Source organism: Stegodyphus dumicola, chromosome 4 (assembly GCF_044657685.1).
Source record: "Stegodyphus dumicola isolate Sdum_Otavi_A_Nest chromosome 4, ASM4465768v1".
Classification (NCBI taxonomy): domain Eukaryota; kingdom Metazoa; phylum Arthropoda; class Arachnida; order Araneae; family Eresidae; genus Stegodyphus; species Stegodyphus dumicola.
In genome coordinates this window covers 143,479,456-143,503,066 of record NC_140771.1, presented here as the reverse complement: position 1 = coordinate 143,503,066, position 23,611 = coordinate 143,479,456, and the positions used below count along the sequence as shown (strand labels likewise).

General features: G+C 31.3%; 1 protein-coding gene across 3 annotated transcripts in view; it reads right to left on the bottom strand.

Moving 5' to 3' along the window:
- Nucleotides 1–651: 651 nt before the first annotated feature.
- Nucleotides 652–23,611, bottom strand: part of LOC118202696 (cubilin-like) — a 406,913-nt gene continuing 383,953 nt past the window's right edge. For 2 of the 3 annotated variants that reach the window (XM_085815571.1, XM_035374879.2), the window contains 7 exons: nucleotides 22,389–22,789; nucleotides 20,577–20,725; nucleotides 10,626–10,834; nucleotides 9,254–9,518; nucleotides 6,311–6,538; nucleotides 2,322–2,655; nucleotides 652–1,772 (listed from right to left, as the gene is read on the bottom strand). In XM_085815571.1, the coding sequence (XP_085671697.1) occupies nucleotides 984–1,772; nucleotides 2,322–2,655; nucleotides 6,311–6,538; nucleotides 9,254–9,518; nucleotides 10,626–10,834; nucleotides 20,577–20,725; nucleotides 22,389–22,631 (2,217 nt within the window). In that variant the 5' untranslated portion in view covers nucleotides 22,632–22,789 and the 3' untranslated portion in view covers nucleotides 652–983. The remainder of the gene's footprint in view (nucleotides 1,773–2,321; nucleotides 2,656–6,310; nucleotides 6,539–9,253; nucleotides 9,519–10,625; nucleotides 10,835–20,576; nucleotides 20,726–22,388; nucleotides 22,790–23,611) is intronic. The other variant, XM_035374880.2, reaches the window with a different exon arrangement.

Below are 23,611 nucleotides of genomic sequence, written 5' to 3'. Positions count from 1 at the left end.
CCTGGCTTTTATTAATTTACTTATTCCCACTTATGTTATTTAATTTAATGTCTATGATATTTATTTTAATTTCTATATGTCTGTGCGTTATTAATTACTTTTAGTTTCACTGTTCTATGTAATCTAAATATTATTAATTACTGTCAATAATTCATTTATCTCTTTGAATTTTAATTATGTTTCAAAACGGATATTTATTGTTTTATTTATTATTATTTTATTTATGTTTATTCACTTGATTGCCTTCCGCAAGGACACTTATTAGTGTAGAAATGAACGCCTGAACTCCAAAGAAATTTATCATTTTTATTTTATAGTATTTTCTTTGTGTTTGGTGATCGATAGTTTCCTTTTTGGTCGACTTAAGTTCTTTAATAAACTTTCTATATGTATCAGACTAAGGCTCTCAGACGATTTCCCTTCTGCGAGGGCATTATTGTTAGGAAGTGGGAAAATGTTCAACAAAATGTGAAAACAGAATTTTTGGGAACAACTTTACATTTTCCTCTTTTTTTTTTTTTTTTTTTTTTGTCATAGCAAATGTTTCACTAAATTTTCTTGCTTGTAATCTTTTGCAGGGTTGTATATTTTTAAAAATTAGATCTTATGTCGATCTATACTCTCACAAAATAAATGCACGTTACAAATTAAAGCATTTTATGTAATTCTTTAATGTATTTTACAAGAAAAAATAAGATTTTCAACAAACTAATTATTTTATAAAAGTTAAAAGGCCATTTTCGGTTAATTTTAAAAGTTTGGTTCATGTTCTACGAAACAAAAAATACATAATTTAACAAAAAGAGTAAAAAAATATTGTTAAAGTAAAAATTGTCGAATTTTATGTGTCTTTGCTTCCAAAAAATACCCAAACAGAAAATTTACACATTTTTCAACAAGTGATGCACTTCTTTGTGGTTATTCGCGCAAATAAGAAATAAAATGAATCATTATGTACAACAATAAAATATTTAATTGTGTTTTCAAATTCTGTGCCGCCTAACTTGACATTTCCGACAGATGGTAAATGCTAAACATAGCGTCAGGCAGACGCATATACCCAGACCGAATCCGATGATCCACCAATACAATTTAAAGTTGTCTCTTGGAAGGACACATAAACTGACATCCTCATCAGCTGTAGTGGCTGGACCTGGACAGTTTGCGACCCCATTACAGACAAGCTCTCTAGTCAGACAAGCCATGGAACTAGTACACAGGAAATCGCAATCCTTTCCTAATGATACTAATGTGTCTGAACTCGTTCGAGAAGGCAACATTCTTAATTGCGTCCATCGAACAGTAAAATTGTAGGATTTCTCAGATAAACGAAGACTCACTGTAACATCCGACTCGAATATATCTTCTTTATGGAAAAGGAGTTCTTGCTCTTCTGACGATGGGCACAAGACAATATTGTTAACTATAGCATGATCGGTACTACAATTGGCTTGTTCAGGCAACCCATCAATTTTCAGTAGTAAATCCATTCTGTGAAATACGGGAATTTTCCATTGACAAGAAATGGGAGTATCTGGACACTGACCTTCTGGACAAGTTCCCGGGCCTGAAATTAAGGGTGGGAAAGTTAAAAGACCTTGCAAATCAAGTTCTAGACGCTCTGGACCACATCTGGACTCTGTGTAGAATATATAACTTCCATTTACAACATGCTTTTGAGGAAGTTTTTTGTCCCACGATGCATCGGCATGGAGAGAAAAGTGCATCATTGGTCCCAAAGATGTCAATGTGTGAGAACGGTGAGTTGATACCTGGAGAACATTGAAAAATCTTAGAAAACTATTAAGTACTTATAACTCACTGCACTTAAAATTAAATTCATATAATATGTTTATAAAATGCTTATTGCAGTAGATTATTTAATAATTATATAAAAAATCATGATATAGAATTTTCAGCCTTATAAAATAGTAGTATTATTTTTAAACAAATTCACTCATGTAAATAGGAGGTTTCCGTAAATATAAAGTTCAAACATGCATCCCAATAAGGCAAAAATTTCAGTTAATGATACGATATTCTTCACTAGTTATGCTCGTTTAAGATATCTTAACAGAGCGATTTTTAGATCTGCTATATCTTAAAATCTCCGAGTTATTTTTGGATTACAAACAGTATTGAAGTATAACAATAATATTATTTGAAATGCACTAAAAACGAGAATAATGTTAATTTGCCATTGCAGCAGTTAATTCGTAAAGACTTCTCTAAAATTTTCAAAATTTAAATTCAAATTAAAGTATTTTGCTTTGTAAACTTATGAATAATTCTTAATATATTTGAATGAATATTCAACTCACTTTGCAGAAGCATATTTTATCTCCAAAACCAAGATGGACTTGGGCATAGAGTGGCTCTTGACGGCAGTCTGAACATTCCTGAGCAAGTTTGAGTGAGGTGAAGAGAGCAAGTTGCACTCTTCCTTGGGGTAGCCGGGAGGCATCGAAAGTGTAATTGCACGTCAGAGTGGTGACATTAGCTTCCCCTAGCGGATGTCCTGATAGCAATCCAGCCATTCCGCCTTCTGGAGTGAAGGTTCTGCTGCAAGTACCGCCATTCAAACTATTCCGGCGAGTGATTACATTTACGGGCCTGACTTCAAATGCGTAACTCAAGGAAGAACCTTCTAAGGATCTAATAATGTTAAGTAGTGAAAGCAAAGGTTACTGGAATGATATAGCTCATAACAACAAAATGTACATTAAGCAAAAAAATATTGCTGAAATATACTATCAGAATACTACTTTTAATATAATGATATAAGGTACGGTAGGAAAAAAAACCTACCCAGCAGAAAATGAAAATAACAAGAGGGTGCAAGTATACATTTCTATGAGAAATACAGTGGAATTTAAGAATTGAAATGTTCATTTCTATTGCACATGCCTGAACAGAACTATTAGTCATTTGTGGTCGCAATGCGCAACTGTGATATTAAAGGAAAGCTTGCTATAGATAACAGAAAGCAAAAATCTGTGTAATGCTGACATAGTTTTTTTTTAAAAATTTGACTTATTTAACCAGTACACGCAAGAGATTTAACAGTTTGCGATTTTTGCTGAAGGACTAATAAAGTTAAAAATCTTCAAAACAAATCATGAACCACTAAATAATTCGACAATGCAATCGGAAGGAAATTCTAGCAAAACCTTAGGAATCGACAAGGGAGTTATGAGGAACTGAGCTTTGAGCATGATCGACAAGACAAAACACTACAGGCCACAAGGTAAAATTGCTCACAGAGACGTAATATTTATGTGAGCTTCAGGCTTGCATAAAATGCAGATTTTTGAATTCTTTTCGATATTTAATTAAATGAACAAGACTATCTAAAAACAAATGAGGGCAAAAGTACGTTTCATAGAATCCCTAAGTTTTTTAATTCTTCAATCGAACCATTTTTCAAATAAAAAAAAATGCGAGGACAGAAAGAAGAATAACCAGAAAAATTTCAGCTTCATTGAGCAGAAAAAACAAAAAATCGTGAAATTAAAGTATGATTTCCCCGCGAAAGCTTTTGTAAAAGTGTAGAATCTATTACTTTATAAAGATTCTAAGGTAAAGTGAATAGCAATAAGAGAAATAAAAAAACCTCTTCTTGTATTAGACATCAAATCTTATGAATCAGGTTAAATGGTTTATGTGATTTTTAGCTTTCATTATTGCTTTTTAATTCCACTGCCCTTTTTTAAGAAAAATATAAGATACCTAATATAAACTCGCCGGTGAGCGCCAGCTTATTTGTGTTTAATGTGTTTTTATGTTTGGAAAATGGTTTTTGTAAAGATGAACAAAGATGTTCTGATTGGAAAATGGTTTTGTAAAAGATGTACAAAAATGTATCTCGTTTAACAGCTTTCAGAAATGATTTTTTTAAAAAGACATTATTGAAATCATTTCTGCATGGAATTCAAAGAAAATAAATATGGATAAATACAATAACTTAACACAGTTTGAAGACTATGAGCTTTCAGTAGAAGAAAAATTCACTGTTTTGAATTTGAACAGAATTCTTTTCTGATTCATTTTCGAAGGCATATTATTTTCGCAATTTACATTCCTCTTTTCAAGTTCAGTATTTACAATCTCTTTAATTACTTTTAATTAATTTACTTTAAATTTTCGATTTTATGTAAAGAGCCTTATTTCTACAGTAATATTGCTGTCAATAATGTATATATAAGCTATTCTTATCTGCCCACTATTTTTTCCCGGAATTATTTTCGCGTTCTTTAATTTTTTTGTAAATGCAGTCTCCACATTTTTGAATTTCCACCGAGGTATCTATTTTTAAATTTTGTTGCTTTCCAATTTTAAGTAAAGAGACCAAAGTATGCAATAATACTGCTGTCAGAAATATATATTTTAGCCTTTATTATTTGCTGTCTCTCTCTTCTTGAGACTGTTATTATAAATACAGTATAAGCATTTTTAACATTCCATTCCTGTGACTTTATACACTTTGTGGTTTTTTAAAATTTTTACTTAATACTTTTTTCATTGATAATTTTATAATATATTCATCATATTTTATGTTATCCTTTCATGTGCAAAGTTAATTCATTAAAACCTATAAAAATTTAATAATATAAGCAATAATAACATATTTTAAGAGGAATAGGTATAAATGTTAAAAGAAACGTTTACAGTCATGTAGAATATCAGCTTTTGATTTAATGCATTTAAATCATACTAAAGTGAAACGGTCTCGTCCGAACATGATGATTTCCGAAATTACAGAATATCTGTAATATTTTGTTTGCTTTTTATATGCAGTGGTAAAAACAGTGAGGAGTGAGAATCATGAATATTTAAATATTCTAACGAAGCCCCCCCCACAGTTCGTTTTATTTAGGTGCATTCTAAGAGAAACTGGTGTGCAGGTGCCCTTCTCCAAAGCATATTTAAATTTTTCCCATTCACAAAAAACTTTTGCTTAAATTTTATATGATTTAATGCAAATATGCCTTTAAGATTTTGCATAAATTTTGTGCATAATGTAAGCAATTTGTTTAATGATTTAAGTTTACTTAAACAGACTATGTAATAATACTTAACCATAGCTGGTGTAAAGGGTTCAAAGTATAATACGTTTTATAAAATGTATGAAGAGCGCAAACTACTGAAATATTTCCATAACTGGGATATTTTATACATTCTTCAGTACACATTAATGCTATTTAAATGCCCAAATATAAATAAAATAGCTCACAGTCTATGAAAGTTAAATATTAAAGCTTTGTCTACAAAATTTCCTACGCACTCTCCCAAACATATATAAAAACATAATTTTTAAATCCCTTCCTTAGATAATAATTTTGAAATATACAGAAACTGCTGTTGTTTAAAAATAGCATAAATTTCAAAAATAAATATTTTTGCTACTTCTAAATAGTACAGCTGGGACAGTTTGCATAAAAGTGAAATAAAATTTTAATTATAAATAATGATAAATTTTAAATTATTTTCACGTAATTAGAGCTTGATTCATACAAAATAAAACTGAAGCAATTTATTAATTTACGGTCAATTACTGGGAAGTGAAATTTGATGTACATAAGGTTATGTTTTGTTCAGAATTTTCAGTTTTGCATCTGAATACAATCTGCCATCGAAAAGTTAAATTAAATTTAAATATCTTAATTTTCTTTGAAAGGGGATAACTTGTTAGCCTTTTTCCAAAAGCGTCAAAATCCTTAAGAAAACTAGAGGAAAAGAAAACATGTTTTATGCACTTGGTTTACGAAAACAGATACCATTCATACTGACGGTATGCTTTCACTTCGTAGCATATAGACTGGCTGATATGATTTACCCTCACAGTTTTTTTTTAAATGAATTTTAAAAAGATGTCGAAATTCATGAAAATGTCATTGATACTAAGATTGTCTGTTGGCTTGCAGTAAAATTTAATATGATGATGCATTCCTTAAAATAAATGCATTTCAAATGACCTAGACTCAGAGCAGACAAATGGTTTTGGTCTATCTCAATTTGTCTTGAATACAGCATTTAAAAAGGATATATTATACCCAGTGATGTCACTTAGATTTTGTGCAGAATTAACTTAACGTAAATAGTAAGTTCTTTTATTGAGTATGAAAAGTGCAGTTCAAACTTAAATTTTTATTTGGATGGCTTTTTAGTGCGTGTAAGACTGTGTTTCACTATTTTCTGATGTTTTCAAAACCCAGCCTTAACATTTTATCTTTGTGTTGTTATTATAATACAGAATTAAATAAAACATAAAAATAATTTTTTCACGTAATTGTAGCGTGACAAAAATTACCCAATTCTGCTGTTAAATTCCACAAATAGTCCTGGTCCCGATGTCTCGTATATGGATCTTGGATGTTCTGTTCTGGGTTTATTGATATCGCATAATTTTGATATTATTTTTGAAGGGTCTGCAGAAGAACTGTCATATAATTTGAGAGACTCTTCACACAACGTCACTCTTTCCATCCGGAAGAATTCAAAAGTCAGTTTCAAGATTTCGTCTTCGGATGAAGTGAACCTAAAACATACAGATCATAGCAGTAACAAATTACTTACCAAATAAGCACAGCAGAATAATGTGCGAAATTTTAATTTATTGAAACATATGATTTTGTTTTGGTAAAATCATTACAGATTGCCCACACAGATTCTGTTTCACGAAGCAGAATGTTTTCAGCAAAAATCATTTCATAAAGTATTATTATTTTAATTTTATGCACATAACTCTTTATTTTTTCCAGTTATGATAAGTGCCAAATTGTTTTACTTGCTTCATATAAATAGAATAAAATGCCCATGTTGTAACTATAGCGATACAGAAGGGAATAAATAGGTAATAACGAAGAGTTTTTAATTAAATTAATTTATTACTTTATTGGACTTGTGATTAACAATATGCTGAAATTGTATGCTTTCTCAATATTATAGATGTCAACTCCTAGAACTATAAAGAGAATCAGATGCCTTTTCATCCTGTCTTAACTCTTTATAGAATAATATTTAATCAAAAGAAGGTTTAAGATAAACCTTTTTACATTATCGTCAACCTCACGGTTACAGAGCCTACTAAGTAACAGAAAATAAAATCTGGACACCTTGCGGAAAAATAAAAATATATGCTCACGTAAAATTAAAATGTTAAAGGCAAAGTAACACTCATCTAGAAGCTTTAGCTCAGGCTCCCAATCTGTAACGAATCAATTACGATTAGCAGAGCTAAAGCCAAAGTAACTAATCTATTTGCACGAAGAAGTAATACAGTGATGGTCAGCGATAGGTCTCAAATTTTCTATCGTGAGGTCAAGGACACTGTGGTTAAATACATTAACTAATCTGAATCTTGGTGAGAGTCGACGAAAATGGAAGTGCAGACAAAATAATAAGATAAATAATTACGTAACACAAAATCCTAGAAAATTATGAAAATAAGATGGAATAAATGAATCGAAATAGTAAGTTAAGAGAGGAAGTCTGTCGGTTTATTACGTACCTTTAGCGAAAGGATAAAGATTAATTTGTTGGAATTTGTGTTTTTCAAACTACATTACATGATTAAATAATTAAACACTTTATAACACCAGCTATTATGATTTAATCAAATCTACTGAATAATACTGCTGAGCATGGAAAATGAGGAAAGAGCTTCCAACAGAATTCAGCGGTATTTATTTCAGAATTTTAGAAAACAAGACCGTTGAACTGAATTCAGTGAAACAATATGTTTAATATTTACAGCTGTTTTTATCAGCTGTTTCGCTTAGATAAAATTTATGTCTAGACAAACGTGAGAAGAAATCGCTTTGAACAAATGACTTGATTTTGATAACATAAATAAACGCTTTTTTTAATCCTTGTACATTTGAGTTTCTTATTAATTTACATCTGTAAATAATTACCCTTTAAACTGACTGAATTAATTTTACTTTTCTCTTCCTTTATTGAGATATACATTTTTTCCTTATTCAATTTGAGTTTTATTCTTGATCATAGATTTTAAGGTTTTTCTGATAATAGTACTAATACATTTGATATATTTTTGCATGTTTTATACACACTGTGTTCTTAAAGATACGCCCTTTCTTTTCACAAATTATTGGTCGTAGACGTATACTTCTAGCTAGAAAAATGTTTCAGATGACGCAATTCATATTTTGGCGTCTTTAAATTTAAATAATTAATTTTGTAAAAATTATGAATCTAAATTTTTATACGCTTCTTCCAATGATCCCTATGGGTATATTTAGTAAAAGTGTATGTTTATTCTAATTCATCATAAACACTAAAGCGCAATAATTTTAACTCCTGTGCAATAAAAGTTAACCAAGATATATAATTTTTTAATGTATAGGAGTTTTTTAGATTTTCCAGTGCCTCAAAATTAAACTTATTGCCTTCCTTTAGCTGTCGGTTAAAATTAGTTGAGATAGTTAGAGGTTGATTTTTTAATTTATTGCCATTCAGTGATGTTCTTTTATGATTTACTAATGGTGTAACATTATTTAATTTACATTTTGTTACATTTGCTCGCCGAAACAAAATTTTCATGAAGGCAGTTTATAAGTTTTCAAATGTTAAAAATACGTCCATAATATTCACATGAAGTTTTATGATTTTCGTTTCATAATCTAATTGGACTAAAATATTTATTATTTTAAATTTGCTACGAATGCGCTATGGACATACACTTAGAGCTTGCCTCAGTTTTCTACAAGATAAATTCTATAACAAGGGAATAAACATGATTTTTGAAAAATCAGTATTGGTCAACACATTTTCAACAGTCTGCATATGACTGCATGTAACTTAATGTTATTTCATTTTTAGTTACATAAAATTCATATATTTCGCTCTTAAGTTTGTGCTTTCTCACTTTTAAATTTTCAGAAAACGTAGTTTGATATCTTAAAATTAAATACTTCTACCAATTTTGTAGTATGGAAGTCATACGTTTTGGGTTTATTTTTTAGAATAACAATAAACTCTCATTAAACAAAAATATAGCGACGGTATCCATCAAAAATTAAATTTTGTAATTTCTGCAGAATTAACTTTTTAAATTTAAAATACCAAAATAGGAATATTTGCGTCATTTGAAATATTGTTGCAACTGGAAGTATATGTCAACATTTAGAGGCTGCGAAAACAATGGGCACATAAGGAGGGTATACTAATATATCAGGGTATACTAATATATAGAAATATGATATCAGATGATTTTTTAATCGATAATTACCTGTAAGTGCATGTTGTGTTGACTGGATACCAAGAGCGTAAATGTCCAAAGGTAGCAATATCTCCCGACCGAAGGTGTCGATCTATGGCGCAGGTACCATTGCTATCTAGATGTAAGAATTCATATTCTGTTTCCGTTTCTGCATGGACACTCTCAGCTTTAAAATGAAATCCTGTGTTAAGAAGAGGGCCAGCAGTGGATGTCACAAACTCGACAAGCATCTCGGACCCAGATGCCACGATCTGTGATTTTAGACGTCCACGACCTGGAAACGAAATCAGTAAGTGATTTGACGTGATTTAAGACTTTACGTTTCAAATACATGTATTTGTTGACTAAAAATACATATGTTTGTTGACCAAAAATGCTTAAAATTTAAATGCATTTTTGGGATTTATATAAATTTTGCTATTTTTCTAAAAACATTTATTTTTTAACATTATATGTTATCGTTTTTAAATTTGGACAAGATTAGTTGCTATAAAATATTAGTTATATTAATATTTTAAATTGTAATATTAACATTTTTAAATATAATATCAATATTTTAAAATATGATATTAATATTTTAAAATATATCTCCATTTTCTAATAGTTTCAGAATTTGCTTTATGCAGTTTGTTTTCATGATCTCTTATTTATAATCTCTTTTATTATGATCACTGAACCAGCCTATCCTCAACGAATAGAAGAAAAGAGGTAACTATAAAAATAAGTCGCGCAGAGAAAGTTTAAATTTAAAAAGAGATAACGCAAGAGACGTACAAAAGAGACGCACAAAATAAAGCTTTAAAGATACCTTGAGTGTGTTGCATAACATAAAATCAAATTTATGAAATTTGAGAAAAAATAATTCTTTACTTGAAAAGTTCTTGTTAACTTTTCATTGCATTCCCCTCCTCTCAAATTCTTATGCTGAAGTCTTATGTCTTAAAATCTGAAGTCCTATGGTAAGTAAAGCCGTAAAACAATCCCAGCTGCGAATTTCCATAATCCCATTGATCATTCCCCCTCACTTTTTCTCACAAATCATGTTAAGCTCAGAAGTTATTTTAACAGTTTGCTAAGAACAATTACGGAGTATATTTCAATGTTTATTATTATATTCTTATTAAAAACGTAAAATATAAAAATTTTTCTGTCTCTCCTAAATACAGACGTTCTGAACTTTAAATAATCCAGATCAAACATAAAATTAATTTATGATAATTTTTTTGACTTAATGTATTACCTAGATGCACGTAATAAACCTTTTTGTATTTTTAAAAAGAACAATTCTAAACCCTTCGCTTTCAGGTTTTAAGCCAAAGTTAATTCAGTGTCATAAATTTACAGCCCAGCATTAGATAATCAATAATAAAAACATTCTGACCACATAATGTGACAATAAGAGGGCTGTCTTCTGTAGCACCATCGTAGATCTTTACATAATCGAATGGGCAGTCGGCTGGATCTCGCGTAACTGGCCTGGGAAAGCAAAGCAGGAGGTTGTCGCATCTCAAGCCGTCCACATCAAATGCGTTCATATCCAGTGCTACGACACTTCGGCTCACCACCAAGGTATAACGGCAGCGGAGATTTCTGAAAAGATATTATTAAGTACGCCACATTTATGAACATCCTTACATTAATGTTGTTGCGGGCTACAACAAAACTGTGGCAAATACGGTATATCTACAGACATATACAACAATATAGTATCCCATATAGGCTCATAACATACAAGTGTATTTGCCATTCTATACCATATTAATCACAATTTTTTTTAGTTGGAAACTGTCATGAAATGTAAATTGATCTCACATCTTCCACTGAGGTAAAATTAAGTTCTCCGATTATAAGCAATCTATGTTATTAATAATCATTAGTAATTCCACTAAGACTTCATTAATCCATTTATAATAATAAATTCGATATGCTGATATTATATTCTTAAGGGAATATTCTTTTTGAATAACTATTCTTGCGAAAAATAAAAATGATGTTTTAACCATTAAGCTAGTTATGATTTTCTCACCAGTCACCATCTAAGCAATAGTCTTCTCGGCCATTAATCAAGTGTGAATTACTGTTCATCTACCCCACAAACTACATCACACACACACTTACACATGCATATGCATATATATAATGTTTATTGGGAAGCGTTTGACAACTGAATTTTCTTCATCTACACGAGGTGTGATAATTGATTACATTGTGCAACACATAATAATAAATAATGTTCCATCAGCGATAATGTCCCATCAGCGACCGAGTGTTCTAGTCGTTAAACACTGGTAGTTTTGTCCGGAATTCGAATTCCAGTTAACGGACGGGTTGCGTGGGCAGTATCGTGTATTTCCCCGTGTGTTACATGTATACGACACAATTTCCTTTAGATAATTCTACAGAAAGGCATCCTTCCTATTAGGTAGGTGGCCCGAGTGCTTTGCCAAAATCTACTAAACCAGAGCCATAACGATTAATAGTTACAAATATAAAAATAATAAGCACGACAAGCAATTATAAAGAAATTGAAATTGAAATGAAAAAAAAAATGCCAATACATGCACTAATAAGAAAAATCTGATGTGAATACCACATGACTTCCTTGTACGGCTTATTAAATTATGCACATTTTTTGCTGCATTTCATTTAAACTTATTACCCTGAATTTCATTGCAAATATATTTCTGATTCAAGGAATTCAGTTCTCACTTCGGGGCAAGGAAAAAATACATAAAAACTGAAAACATTTTCATTAAAAAAGAATAAAATGCAGAAAAACCTAAAACATCAAACAAAAACCGTTAAAAAAGCAAGTTTTACATTTAAAATTAGCAGAAAGGCAGATTTTTCGATGCAAAAAACTTTTGGTCCCACTTAGCAAAATGACACTAGTTGGTGCAGAAACTGACTTATTTACGATGCTACTAAGTTTCAAATGTAAACAAATAACAGCGCCGTTAGGCGTAGTGGAACATAAATAACTTTTAAATTGTTGATAATTCTACAACTATTGCGTGCAGATTACAACTACAGGCATAAAAACTTTAACCGGAACATAAGAACAACATACTTGTAATTCAATCATGTTTAAACCAAAATATGGCAATTTAACAACTTAAAAGAATAAAAATCTTAGCTCATCGAGCCGGATAACAGAGTAGGTTATACGGTGTCCGCCGATAACATCGCGGACGAAAACGTCGCGGGGAAAACAACGCAAGGCGAAAACGTCGTGCTACAAAACATCGTGGGAGAACACATCGCAAAGAGAAAACATCGCAGTTCTAAAACATCGTGGTACAAAACATCGTCGTCGAAAATAAAGCGGTTCAAAAACTTCGCAGTTTAAAAATATCGTCGTCGAAAATATCGTGGTAAAAAATAAAGTATCTACAAATCGTCGCATGACGATAACATCACAGACATGCTTTTTTCAGGCTTTAATAACTGTAAATGGATATTCCCATAATGATTTGAGAGCGCAAGATGTAAAGAAGGATAATTTTTACTTTCATATTTTTTATTAAATATTAAATTTTTGCTGAGAGAATAAGAAGAAAACTTAAGCATAGAAAATTAATGCAACTTATAGCACTTAATAGAATTTTAAATCGATATAGTTAACTAACAAAGACCATTAATGAATAATTTTTTATAAAGATTTTACAGGTAATTTTTCATAAAAAGTATAATTATTAAGTTGCATTTAATTTTCTATGCTTAAGTTTCCTTCTTATTTTTTCAGCAAAACTTTATTAGTTAATAAAAAATGTGAAAGTAAAAATTATCCTTCCTTACATCACTTGCGCTCACAAATCATTATGGGAATATCCATTTACATTTATTAAAGCCTGAAAAAAGCATGTCTCCGATGTTATCGTAATGCGATGATTTGTAGATACTTTATTTTTTACCACGATATTTTCGACGGCGATGTTTTTAAACTGCGAAGTTTTTGAACCGCTTTATTTTCGACGACGATGTTTTGTACCACGATGTTTTAGAACTGCGATGTTTTCTCTTTGCGATGTTTTCTCTCACGATGTTTTGTAGCACGACATTTTCGCCTTGCGTTGTTTTCTCCGCGACGTTTTCGTCCGCGATGTTTTCGGCTGTAACCGGTTATACACATATATTTGCATGCTTTTGGTGCGACAGATTGCAACCGAAAATGAAGTCGCATATCTACATTTCATAACAATCCCATATACAAAATTTCGACGTTCTGAGCCAACTCGCTTTTTAGTTATGCAGAATGGTGTCCGCCGATAACATCGCGGCAAAAACATCGCGGACAAAAACGTCGCGGAGGAAACAACGCAAGGCGAAAACGTCGTGCTACAAATCATCGTGGGAGAAAACATCGCAAAGAGAAAACATCGCAGTTCTAAAACATCGTGGCACAAAACATCGTCGTCGAAAATAAAGCGGTTCAAAAACTTCGCAGTTTAAAAACATCGTCGTCGAAAATATCCTGGTAAAAATTAAAGTATCTACAAATCATCGCATGATGATAACATCGCAGACATGCTTTTCTCAAATTTTAATAATTATAAATGGATATTCCCGTAATGATTTGGGAGCGCAAGATGTAAAGAAGGATAATTTTTACCTTCACATTTTTTTATTAACTAACAAATTTTTGCTGAAAAAGTAAGAAGGAAACTTAAGCATAGAAAATTAAATGCACTTATAGATTATACTTCTCATGAAACATTACCAGTAAAAACTTTATATAATAATGATTTGCTAATAGTCTTTGTTAGTTAACTATGTCAGTTTAAAATTCCATTAAGTGCTATAAGCTGCATTAATTTTCTATGCTTAAGTTTCCTTCTTATTTTCTCAGAAAAAAATTAATTAGTTAATAAAAATATGAAAGTAAAAATGCCATGCTAAAGCCTGAATAAAGCATGTCTGCGATGTTATCGTCATGCGATGATTTGTAGATACTTTATTTTGTACCACGATATTTTCGACGACGATGTTTCTAAACTGCGAAGTTTTTGAACCGCTTTATTTTCGACGACGATGATTTGTACCACGATGTTTTAGAACTGCGATGTCTTCTCTTGGCGATGTTTTCTCCCACGATGTTTTGTAGCACGACGTTTTCGCCTTGCGTTGTTTTCTCCGCGACGTTTTCGTCCGCGATGTTTTTGCCGCGATGTTTTCGGCTGTAACCATGCAGAATACATTCATACGGTGCGCACGTACGTACAAACGTCAAGAAAAAAATCTCTTCTGAATCCATTTTAAATCTATTTCACGATCCGTTTTGGGAAAACAGTCCTTTATTTTCTCTGTGGGTATAGATGTAACTCAGAAACATTGTTCAAATGGAATCGAGAGCCGCCAAAATGGATATTTTCGTTAAAATACGATACCCGAATTTTTTTGCGATTACAATACTTCCTTTACTTCGTAGAAGGAAGTAAAAAAAAAAGAAAAAGAAAAAAAGAAAATCTTCCAAGTTCCTTGTAATCGTGTGCAAAAACTGATGCTTTGTGAAAAAATTTTGTTAACTTCTTAAGCAATTTCTAATCCTAAATGTAAATAATCGGGAAATCATAGTTAATTTTTAAAGTGATTCAGAGAACTGTTAAGGAAGAGTACATTGTTTTTAATATTTGCTGTTGTTGAAGAGATATTAGCAAGGATTTTTAAAATGCATAGTTGTACATAATTTCGACATAAGCCACATTTTTTATCCCATTTATCTCCAAGAACATATGAGTTGTAACATTTTATAATATTTAAGCCAGATTTGGTAAAGATTTCTTCATTTTTAATTGCATTGAAAGATAATGTTTAATTTTGCTATAATTATGTTTAAAGTTAATAATTAGTTAAACATAATTATTTCCAAAAAAGATTTGACGAAAAAGCTTAACGGGAAAATGCATTAAAAATGGTCTACTGAAGGTGGAGTGCAAACTGGACTCTATCGCATCAATACGCTCCGCTGTGCTTTGTTGTAATAAATTTAAAGTAGTCTAAGTCACGTAATGGTACTTAAATGTCAAAGGAACAAAAAAGAGATTTCTTAGCTATTAACCCTAATTCCTTTGTAATTTGGTAACATCTCATAAAATTGCTTCATTTTAGCATATCAAGATAATCAGATTAGGAGATTTCGTGAAGTAAATCTAAAACTAACCTAATGTATTCCTCGAATGCGTATTCGAAAGGAAAAAGAAAGATCTGGGAATCTTTTTTATGTCGAAATCACATGCTCAAGACGTGGGCAATCGATATAAAACGACTTGAAATAACACATTAAAAACTACATGAAACTACAAAACGTTGATAGTTTGGTTGTGAAGTTAATATTTTTGAATAGAAAGCCTTAGACAAAATTGTTTTAATATAATTATTTTTCAGAAGAAATTATACAGTTTTCTAATTAATGAGGACAAATTATTATTCATCTATGACTATTTCTGTGAACTAACAATATTCACCACAGATCAAAGTAAGTATAAATCTGACTCAAATAATTGTATTTTAATCGATTGTCAAAAATTGTTTTAAGTATGTTTTCATTTAATGAGCGCTTAGATGTTAAAATAATGACTCCAGATTGAAAACATAAAAATTTAGCTTCATCGGTAATGAAAGTCGAAAGCTTTTGTTACCTAGCAGTTATGATGTTTATTACAATAACTTAGGACTTCCTTTAACGTCTAAAGCAATGTGCATTTATTACATTGTTTAGTGTTGTTCATCACAGCTAGGTAAACCTTTTATATTTCAGCCGTTAAGAGTAAGTGGGCGTCCTTTCAAATTTGGGTACATTTGAGAGCTAAAGTCAAAGAAAGCATGAGGTTTCGAATAAATTGTTTACAACTGCTCTAAAACTTTCAGCCTGAAGAAGTCAGAGTAATTTAATGCTCATAACTTTTGCAAGATTTAATATCTACTTTTTTATGGAGTGAAAAACCGTACTATATTGTTATGGATTTTATCAACATAAAGTTCAGTATTTTAAAACTGGCAAAATTGCAGTATCATCAAAATGAATAACCGATTAGATATGATGTTATTCTACACAGTTAACTTTTTCTAGGAAAGCGAGATACAATATAAAAGATTTGAAATGATTTTACAATTCAAACTATTAAATGAAACGTTCATATTTTGAAAGGGCAAAATTTAGTAAACTTAATAGACTGTATAAGATCTTCTCAGTTACTTTATGCAAACCTAAAACCTCAATCGCAGTTAGAGCAATCTACAAAATCAGTGCAGGAAACATAGAAATTTAACAACCTCTTGGAATCACGGAGAAAAGAAATAGATTCATGGTAATTGAGAGGATGGGTAGATCTACTGGAATTAAGCTTGACTATATTTGTATCTCTGGACGTGTAATGAATCAAAGTAAATTCAATACGAATTTATCATCTTTAGATATAATTGAAAGGTTTAGTCAAGCTATTTTGAATGTGTGTTTCATGGAAAATTTTATAACTTTCTTTGCTAGTTTCACTCCAATCAGAATGCTATGCAATAGAGTAATAATAGCTTGTAAGGATTATGTTAATTTTATTAACAGTTAAATTTTGAGTTAAATTTCCTTTCCTATCACTTCTTAATTTAAACTTACCACTTCCGGCCAGAACGTAGTTTTAGAATCAGGTTTGAATGCAAAAGGAGGAAGAGCGGTATTTTACTGCGAAGTTCTACTGTCTTAGTGAGAGAGAACGAGAGATTCTGTCTAGCAGGCGTTCGCTTTTTTAGGCTACTCTCTCTTAAGCTATTATTACTCTCGGTCGCACTTTAGGCCCTTGATAGCTTCGCAGTCAATTAGGGTTAAGGAGCCAACTCCGTTAGAATCTTGATAGCTTCGGATATATCTTTTTTAGTTAAGATTTAGTTTAGTTTAGTTCTCAGTCTCTTAAGTTAAAGCCCTAGTGTCGGCTTTATTGTACAACTCCAAGACGGAGTTCTTCTAAACCTGATTGGAATAATAAAAGGTTATTTCACCCTGCTATCCTGTTGTTTCCCGAACTCTACAATCATAGTGTACTTGATCTTGCATTGTGTATCTATTCGTATTGTGTACCTATCTGATTTCGCATTGCGTAACTATCTATAAGCATCGTGTATCTAATATAAGCACTGCGTAACTACTCAAAGTATATAAGCATTGTGTATATTGCTTGTATAAGTGCAAGCAATCTACTAGTATTCTACAGTTGTCTACATGTTTTATGTATGTTTTATATGCGCATTTTACATGTGATCTATATGTGTCTTTAAATGTGTAAATGTATAATAATATTAGCTTAATTATGTTTCATTATAAGTATATGTTTTACTTGTGTGTGCAAACTAATATTTAATTTTTATTATTCTATAATGTGTTTACATGTTTTATATGTGTTATATATGTGCTCTTATATGTGTTTTGTATGTGTCTTTATATGTACAAGTATAAGTGTATGTGTTTGTATATGCTACAATTTGTGTCTAACAAACCAAGATGTAACAAATCATTCGCCTATCGATCAAAACTAATGTATTCTTAAGACGCCCCTTGTGATACTTCTTTGGCGATATGAAGCAACTCCAATGATGGAACACAGCAATAACTTTTATTTAACATTAAAAAAAATGGCGACATACAAACAAGAAGAGAAAACATATTCTCACATTTAAAAATAAATTACATTCTTCGTGCGAGAGTCGCACGAGGCACTCGAGTCTGGTTTCAAATATTGCCATTCACAAATACCTTAATGTTCATCTATTTAAATTATTTAAACTACAAGATTTTAATATTATCTAAAGCTGTTACAACCTCTCCCCCAACGGAGAGACTTTTCCCGAAGGGAAAAGTTCTGTAAATTTCGAAAGTTTATAAGCTCGGCTTGCTCATTTGCTTAAAGAGAAAAGATAACTTCTCTCATAAGTTTCCAAATTTTCAGGCCGAAAATTTTTAATTTTAAACAAATATTTTTACACCACATTTAAATAGAAAATAGACAGTGTTCAAATTAGTCTTCCTGTTTTCCCTTGACGGCGCCTAGATCTCTCCCATGTTGGACCAGTTCCTCGGTTATAATTCTTAGCAAAGCCTTTCCTCAGTTTACCTGTGCCTTTCGAATAATATTCAATTGTCATTTGTTTTCGACAATTGTTTTCTTCGTCTATTAGTAGCGGCTTTTATATTAAATCAAAAGTCGAAAGATGATGATAACGCTGCATTGCAAAATTATTCTCAATATTAATTTCTTTATCGTTTTTCAAATTTTCGTGAACATCTTCCACGTTTAATTCTGGTGATTTAACTTCTTCTTCAAATACATCTCTGGATGCTTTATTTTCTTCCTTCATCGGTTCCAAGATCTGCTCTTCAGATATTTTTCTTTTCCTTTGAGCTCTAGTTAGAAACGGCATTAAAATGGTATCACTAAGTTTACGTTCAAGTGATAAACTAATAAAATAAGGCAGTTCAGTGTTAACAGGAAGTAATAACCTGATATCACTAATATTACGTTCAGTGATGAACTAGTAAAATAAGGCAATTCAATATTAACAGGAAGTAATAACCTGGTATCACTAATATTATGTTCAGTGATGAACTAATAAAATAAGACAATTCAATATCAACAGGAAGTTATAATATGGTATCGCTAATATTGCATTCAGTGATGAACTGATAACATAAAGCAATTCAAAATGAAGAGGAAGTAATAATCTGATATCACTAATATTGCATTCAATGATGAACTAATAAAATAAAGCAATTCAATATTAACAGGAGGTAATAATCTGGTATCACTAATATTATGTTCAATGATGAACTAATAAAATAAAAATACGCACGATTATTCGATTTCGTCGGTGCCTCCAAAATAATTAAGACTGTGATACTTCTTTGGCGATATGAAGCAACTCCAATGATGGAACACAGCAATAACTTTTATTTAACATTAAAAAAAATGGCGACATACAAACAAGAAGAGAAAACATATTCTCACATTTAAAAATAAATTACATTCTTCGTGCGAGAGTCGCACGAGGCACTCGAGTCTGGTTTCAAATATTGCCATTCACAAATACCTTACTGTTCATCTATTTAAATTATTTAAACTACAAGATTTTAATATTATCTAAAGCTGTTACACCCTGTATGGCCATGCACAATTACATAAAATTCTTCAATAAACTCCCGAGGTGGCCTCATGAGGCTCCAAGGAGTTTCTGCCACTAGATAGGGGAGGGCGCGGGGCGTATGCCTGTTTACCTCTGTTAAACACCAGGCATCCCCGTCCTCCGTCACCTGTCACACGAACACAAGCGATTATTTGCTTATCAGTTCTTCAGATTCTTCACATTCAACTGTAACTTAAGGTAAACAGTACAGAATCTTCTATCAAACTATGTTGTTGTAAATGTTATATGTGTATTACCGATGCGTTAGGTTTCAAAAGAGTAACGTATTTTAAAAGCTATCGAAATTACATTATATTTCTCTTCATTCTATCCGTTTTCATCTTTTACTTCTTCAGTACAGCAATATAAAAATGAAGAATTCTTTACTATTAATTGAATTATAAACTCTAAACAGTATAGCCAAAAGATATTTAAATTCACATTTAAATATATAGCAGAACTGAAATACCTGCAACCTCAGGCTATCTGGATAATCATTAAATTTGGATAATTGGCTTTTTTGACGAAATAATTATACTTTTCAACCGATATTTTATCTTCGGCACAAACGAATAACACGATGGCTACAAAATGTTGACAGAAAATTATTGATTACAGTTATTTTGCTCACAGTAAAACTGAAATTCGTGAGTGGAGTAATCGAAATAATGCCATTACTTTTGGCAATTTAATTTTAGAGAAAGGATGCTGTTATGGCTAAGTAATGATACAAAATATAAACAGCAATAAGCATATGTATAACACATAATATTTGTCCATTAATGTTTACAGGCTACATGCTGATATTTGTCGAAAATGGTAGGCCCACCCGCATCTAATATACATTGAGCTAAATCAGTTTAAAAGAATACGTATTGCACTGCATTCTCTTTTTATAATATTTAAAGCAGAAAAAAATTAAGAACATGTAAATAAATGTTCAATAAACTCAATTTTATTTGGCCTAAAAAATAAAAGGCCATATGTTTATTTAAATTTGTATGAGATCTGATGTTGAATTAAATTTGCTATTTTACGTATAAATAAATTTTTGCCAGTAAGTATTTGTCAGTAACTTTTGTTTTTCTCAGCATTTTACATATATTTTAAAATTAATATTATACAATAAAGAATTACTGAAAGAATGTTTCGAGAAAATGCAACGAACCTGGGATATATTCCTGGAAATCCTGGAGATTGTACAAAGCAGCGAGTGGGAGCACAACCGTGAAAAGTTCTTTCGCAATATGATCCCGGTACAGGAGTTCCACGACGATGAGGATAAAGTTGTGCATATTGGCCATACCGGGCGTGAACCTGAAAACCACATGGCAAAACAGTTTAATCTATTAAATAAATTTTGTTTGCTTTGTCATTAAGTTAGATTATGGAGTTCATTAATAGTTTTATGACACTAATCTACTTCCATATTCATTAGTTTATCCACTTGTTTTAGTATCTGCTTTAATTATTTTTTACCTGAATTTAGACATAGTTTTATTTAAATTTTGTTTATGGTTAAACTTTTAATTTCGAGAACTTAATTTAAGGATTGTTAAATTTTTTAAATGAATTTTTTTATCAAATGTTACATTATTTTCAATAATTTTAAGGCAACTCTTTTACTATTCATATTTTGTGGCCTTACTGGTGAAGTACTAGATGCATTTCGAAGGTCTTATTTAAATTCTTCTTTGTTTCCTATTAAGAACGATCACAGATGAAGCTGCAGTCTAACTATAAAAAGAAAATGTCAAAAGCTATCTCTTAAAATTGAATGCTTGGATAATTATAGTTGTTCAAGAGGATACAGGCCATAATTAGAATCTTATTTCTAGAAAACAACATTTCCCTTTGCTCCTGTAGCCTTTTCCAAGAATCCTAGATGGTCTTCAGCTAACAATGCAGGCTGAGAAGCCTAATGTTTTGTGTATCAGCAGTTCCTAGTTAAATTTTTCTCTTTGATAGATTGCAACATTTCAGCTTGTCGGTTGGATAAAACTCCAGTTTTTCTATTATACTGGAGGATGTAAAGATTCAGGATATTTTAATAAATCCTGAATCTTTACATCCTCCAGTAGAGAGAGGGAGGGGGATATCTGTGGTTTCCTCGTTATTTTTATATTCTAAAATTTTCTCTTTGTTAAACTCCAATTTTCAAATCATCTGTTATGTTTTGTTTTCTGCAGCTTCAAAAAATACAGGAGATGCACAGTGAGACTAACAGCTGAATGAGCTTTCTTAAAGGCTAAAAGTTTACAGTTTATTGTGTTATTTAGCTTTTCTTCGTCTAGGAGAACGGGATGGCAGGATGATGTTCTCATCGTTTTTCCTATATATAAGTCTCTGATTACCTTTCTGCAATTAATGACCTAACACTAATCATGATCAGTACAATAAAAGAATAACTTTCATGACATGAATGAAAATGTTAAATTTCGGAATTTTATTGCAGTTACTCTCTTAGAGAAGCAAAAGACATTTGTCTGTTATTGATTTATCTATTATTGCCATAAGCATGAACTAATTGTTTCCTTGATAATTTCTGGTTACTGTTAATTTTATTCAGAATCAATATACTCCTCTACAAGTGTACATTCAGAATTAAGGTTCAGACTGAAGTTTAAAATATTTTACTAACTTATCTGAAAAACTATGTACTTATAAAACCGTGTCTTTTGTGTTATTTACAAGCAGCTGATGTTGGTACAAAATAAAATGAAAAATGAAACATAATTTCTTTAAGTTCTTCTCTTTGAGTTCGCACATTACAGCACAGTACCCGTCGTATACCCTATAAATATAATAAGATAAGTAGGTGGGAGCATTCTGTTACAAAGCGCTGTGTAGTTCGCTCAATGGATATACAGTACCTATACTATTAAGAATTTGACAAAAATTTTTATTTTTGTAATTCACAATCCGAAATAGAGGAAATACTAACTAATAAGAAGCAAGATGAATACTGAAAATCCATTACCTCTTGTTGCTGCTCCACATTTGCATCGAATTGAAGAAAAGTGTCATGCCCATAGCTATCGACGTGAAGGACTATTTTGACATGCGGTGTCTCCGACACAAAAGTCTTTGGAGAATCGATCTCTCCGCAGTAGTAACCAGGATCTTCTTTATTACTGTGGTTTGAGTCTCTATAGCCATCAATGATCTGGACATATCCGCCTATGCATCGCCGTCTGTCTTCAGTCGGTTCGCCAACGCGCATGCGTGTGAAGCGAACAAAGACGACCCAGTCGTTGCGAGCAGGTCGAACCCTTATGCGGTAAGAGCAGTGCAAGGGTCGGTTGCGATTCTCATCATTCACAGGTGGGCTTGACACAGCTTGGTAAATATCAACAGTTCGATTGCAATGCTCATCATCTTCTAAAAAGCAATATGCAGTCCTTAAGAACTGACAGTATACAGTTGAATAAATGATAACCAAACACTTGACTAAATGATAAACAGAAATTGATTTTACGTATTTTTATTTGAATAAGCTTTAAAAACCAAATAATCTACTTCATCTAATTGTTAAAAATTTGTTTTATGTCGGCGTATGATATATTATTATGGTATAAACATTACTAAGTACAGTCTACGATTCCTTTTATAGTTCATTGTTTGAATAGAAACGATCCCGTGCAAGTTCTAATCTAGTCCTAATTTTTTCTTACATTTGCCTAGTGCAAAAATATATAGCTATAAGGTATATTATTTAGATCATTATAAAAGTTTTGTGATTTCATGACCTATAGTGCCCTATATTTGGGTGAAGAAACTTTGCAAAAACCAGTGAGCGGCCTAATACTGTGTTGCACGTAACGGGATTGCAGTAGATGAACAAAACTTTAAAGAATGCTCTAGATAGTTATGTATTAAGATTGAGAACTTCTTCTGTAGGAATTAAGGATTTTAGTATGAAGTTGAATTGAAGTGCAATATCAAGTTGTTTACTTTTCTCTGTAATTAGGAATACTTATTTCTGTCGTGTTAACTGCAGGCTGGCTCAAATACTTTTTTTCTTGCTCATCGCAGTTTTCCATGCCACTTGATAAAGCTCACATTTTCTGGGAGTAGTAATTTGACTAGCAAAGTCGCAGAATTCTAATTAAGTTCAATAAAATCTTCAAGTTCTACAGTACTGCTTATGTTTTGAAATGCTTATGCTTTCTAAAAGAAATTTTAATATTGACATTGCGACAA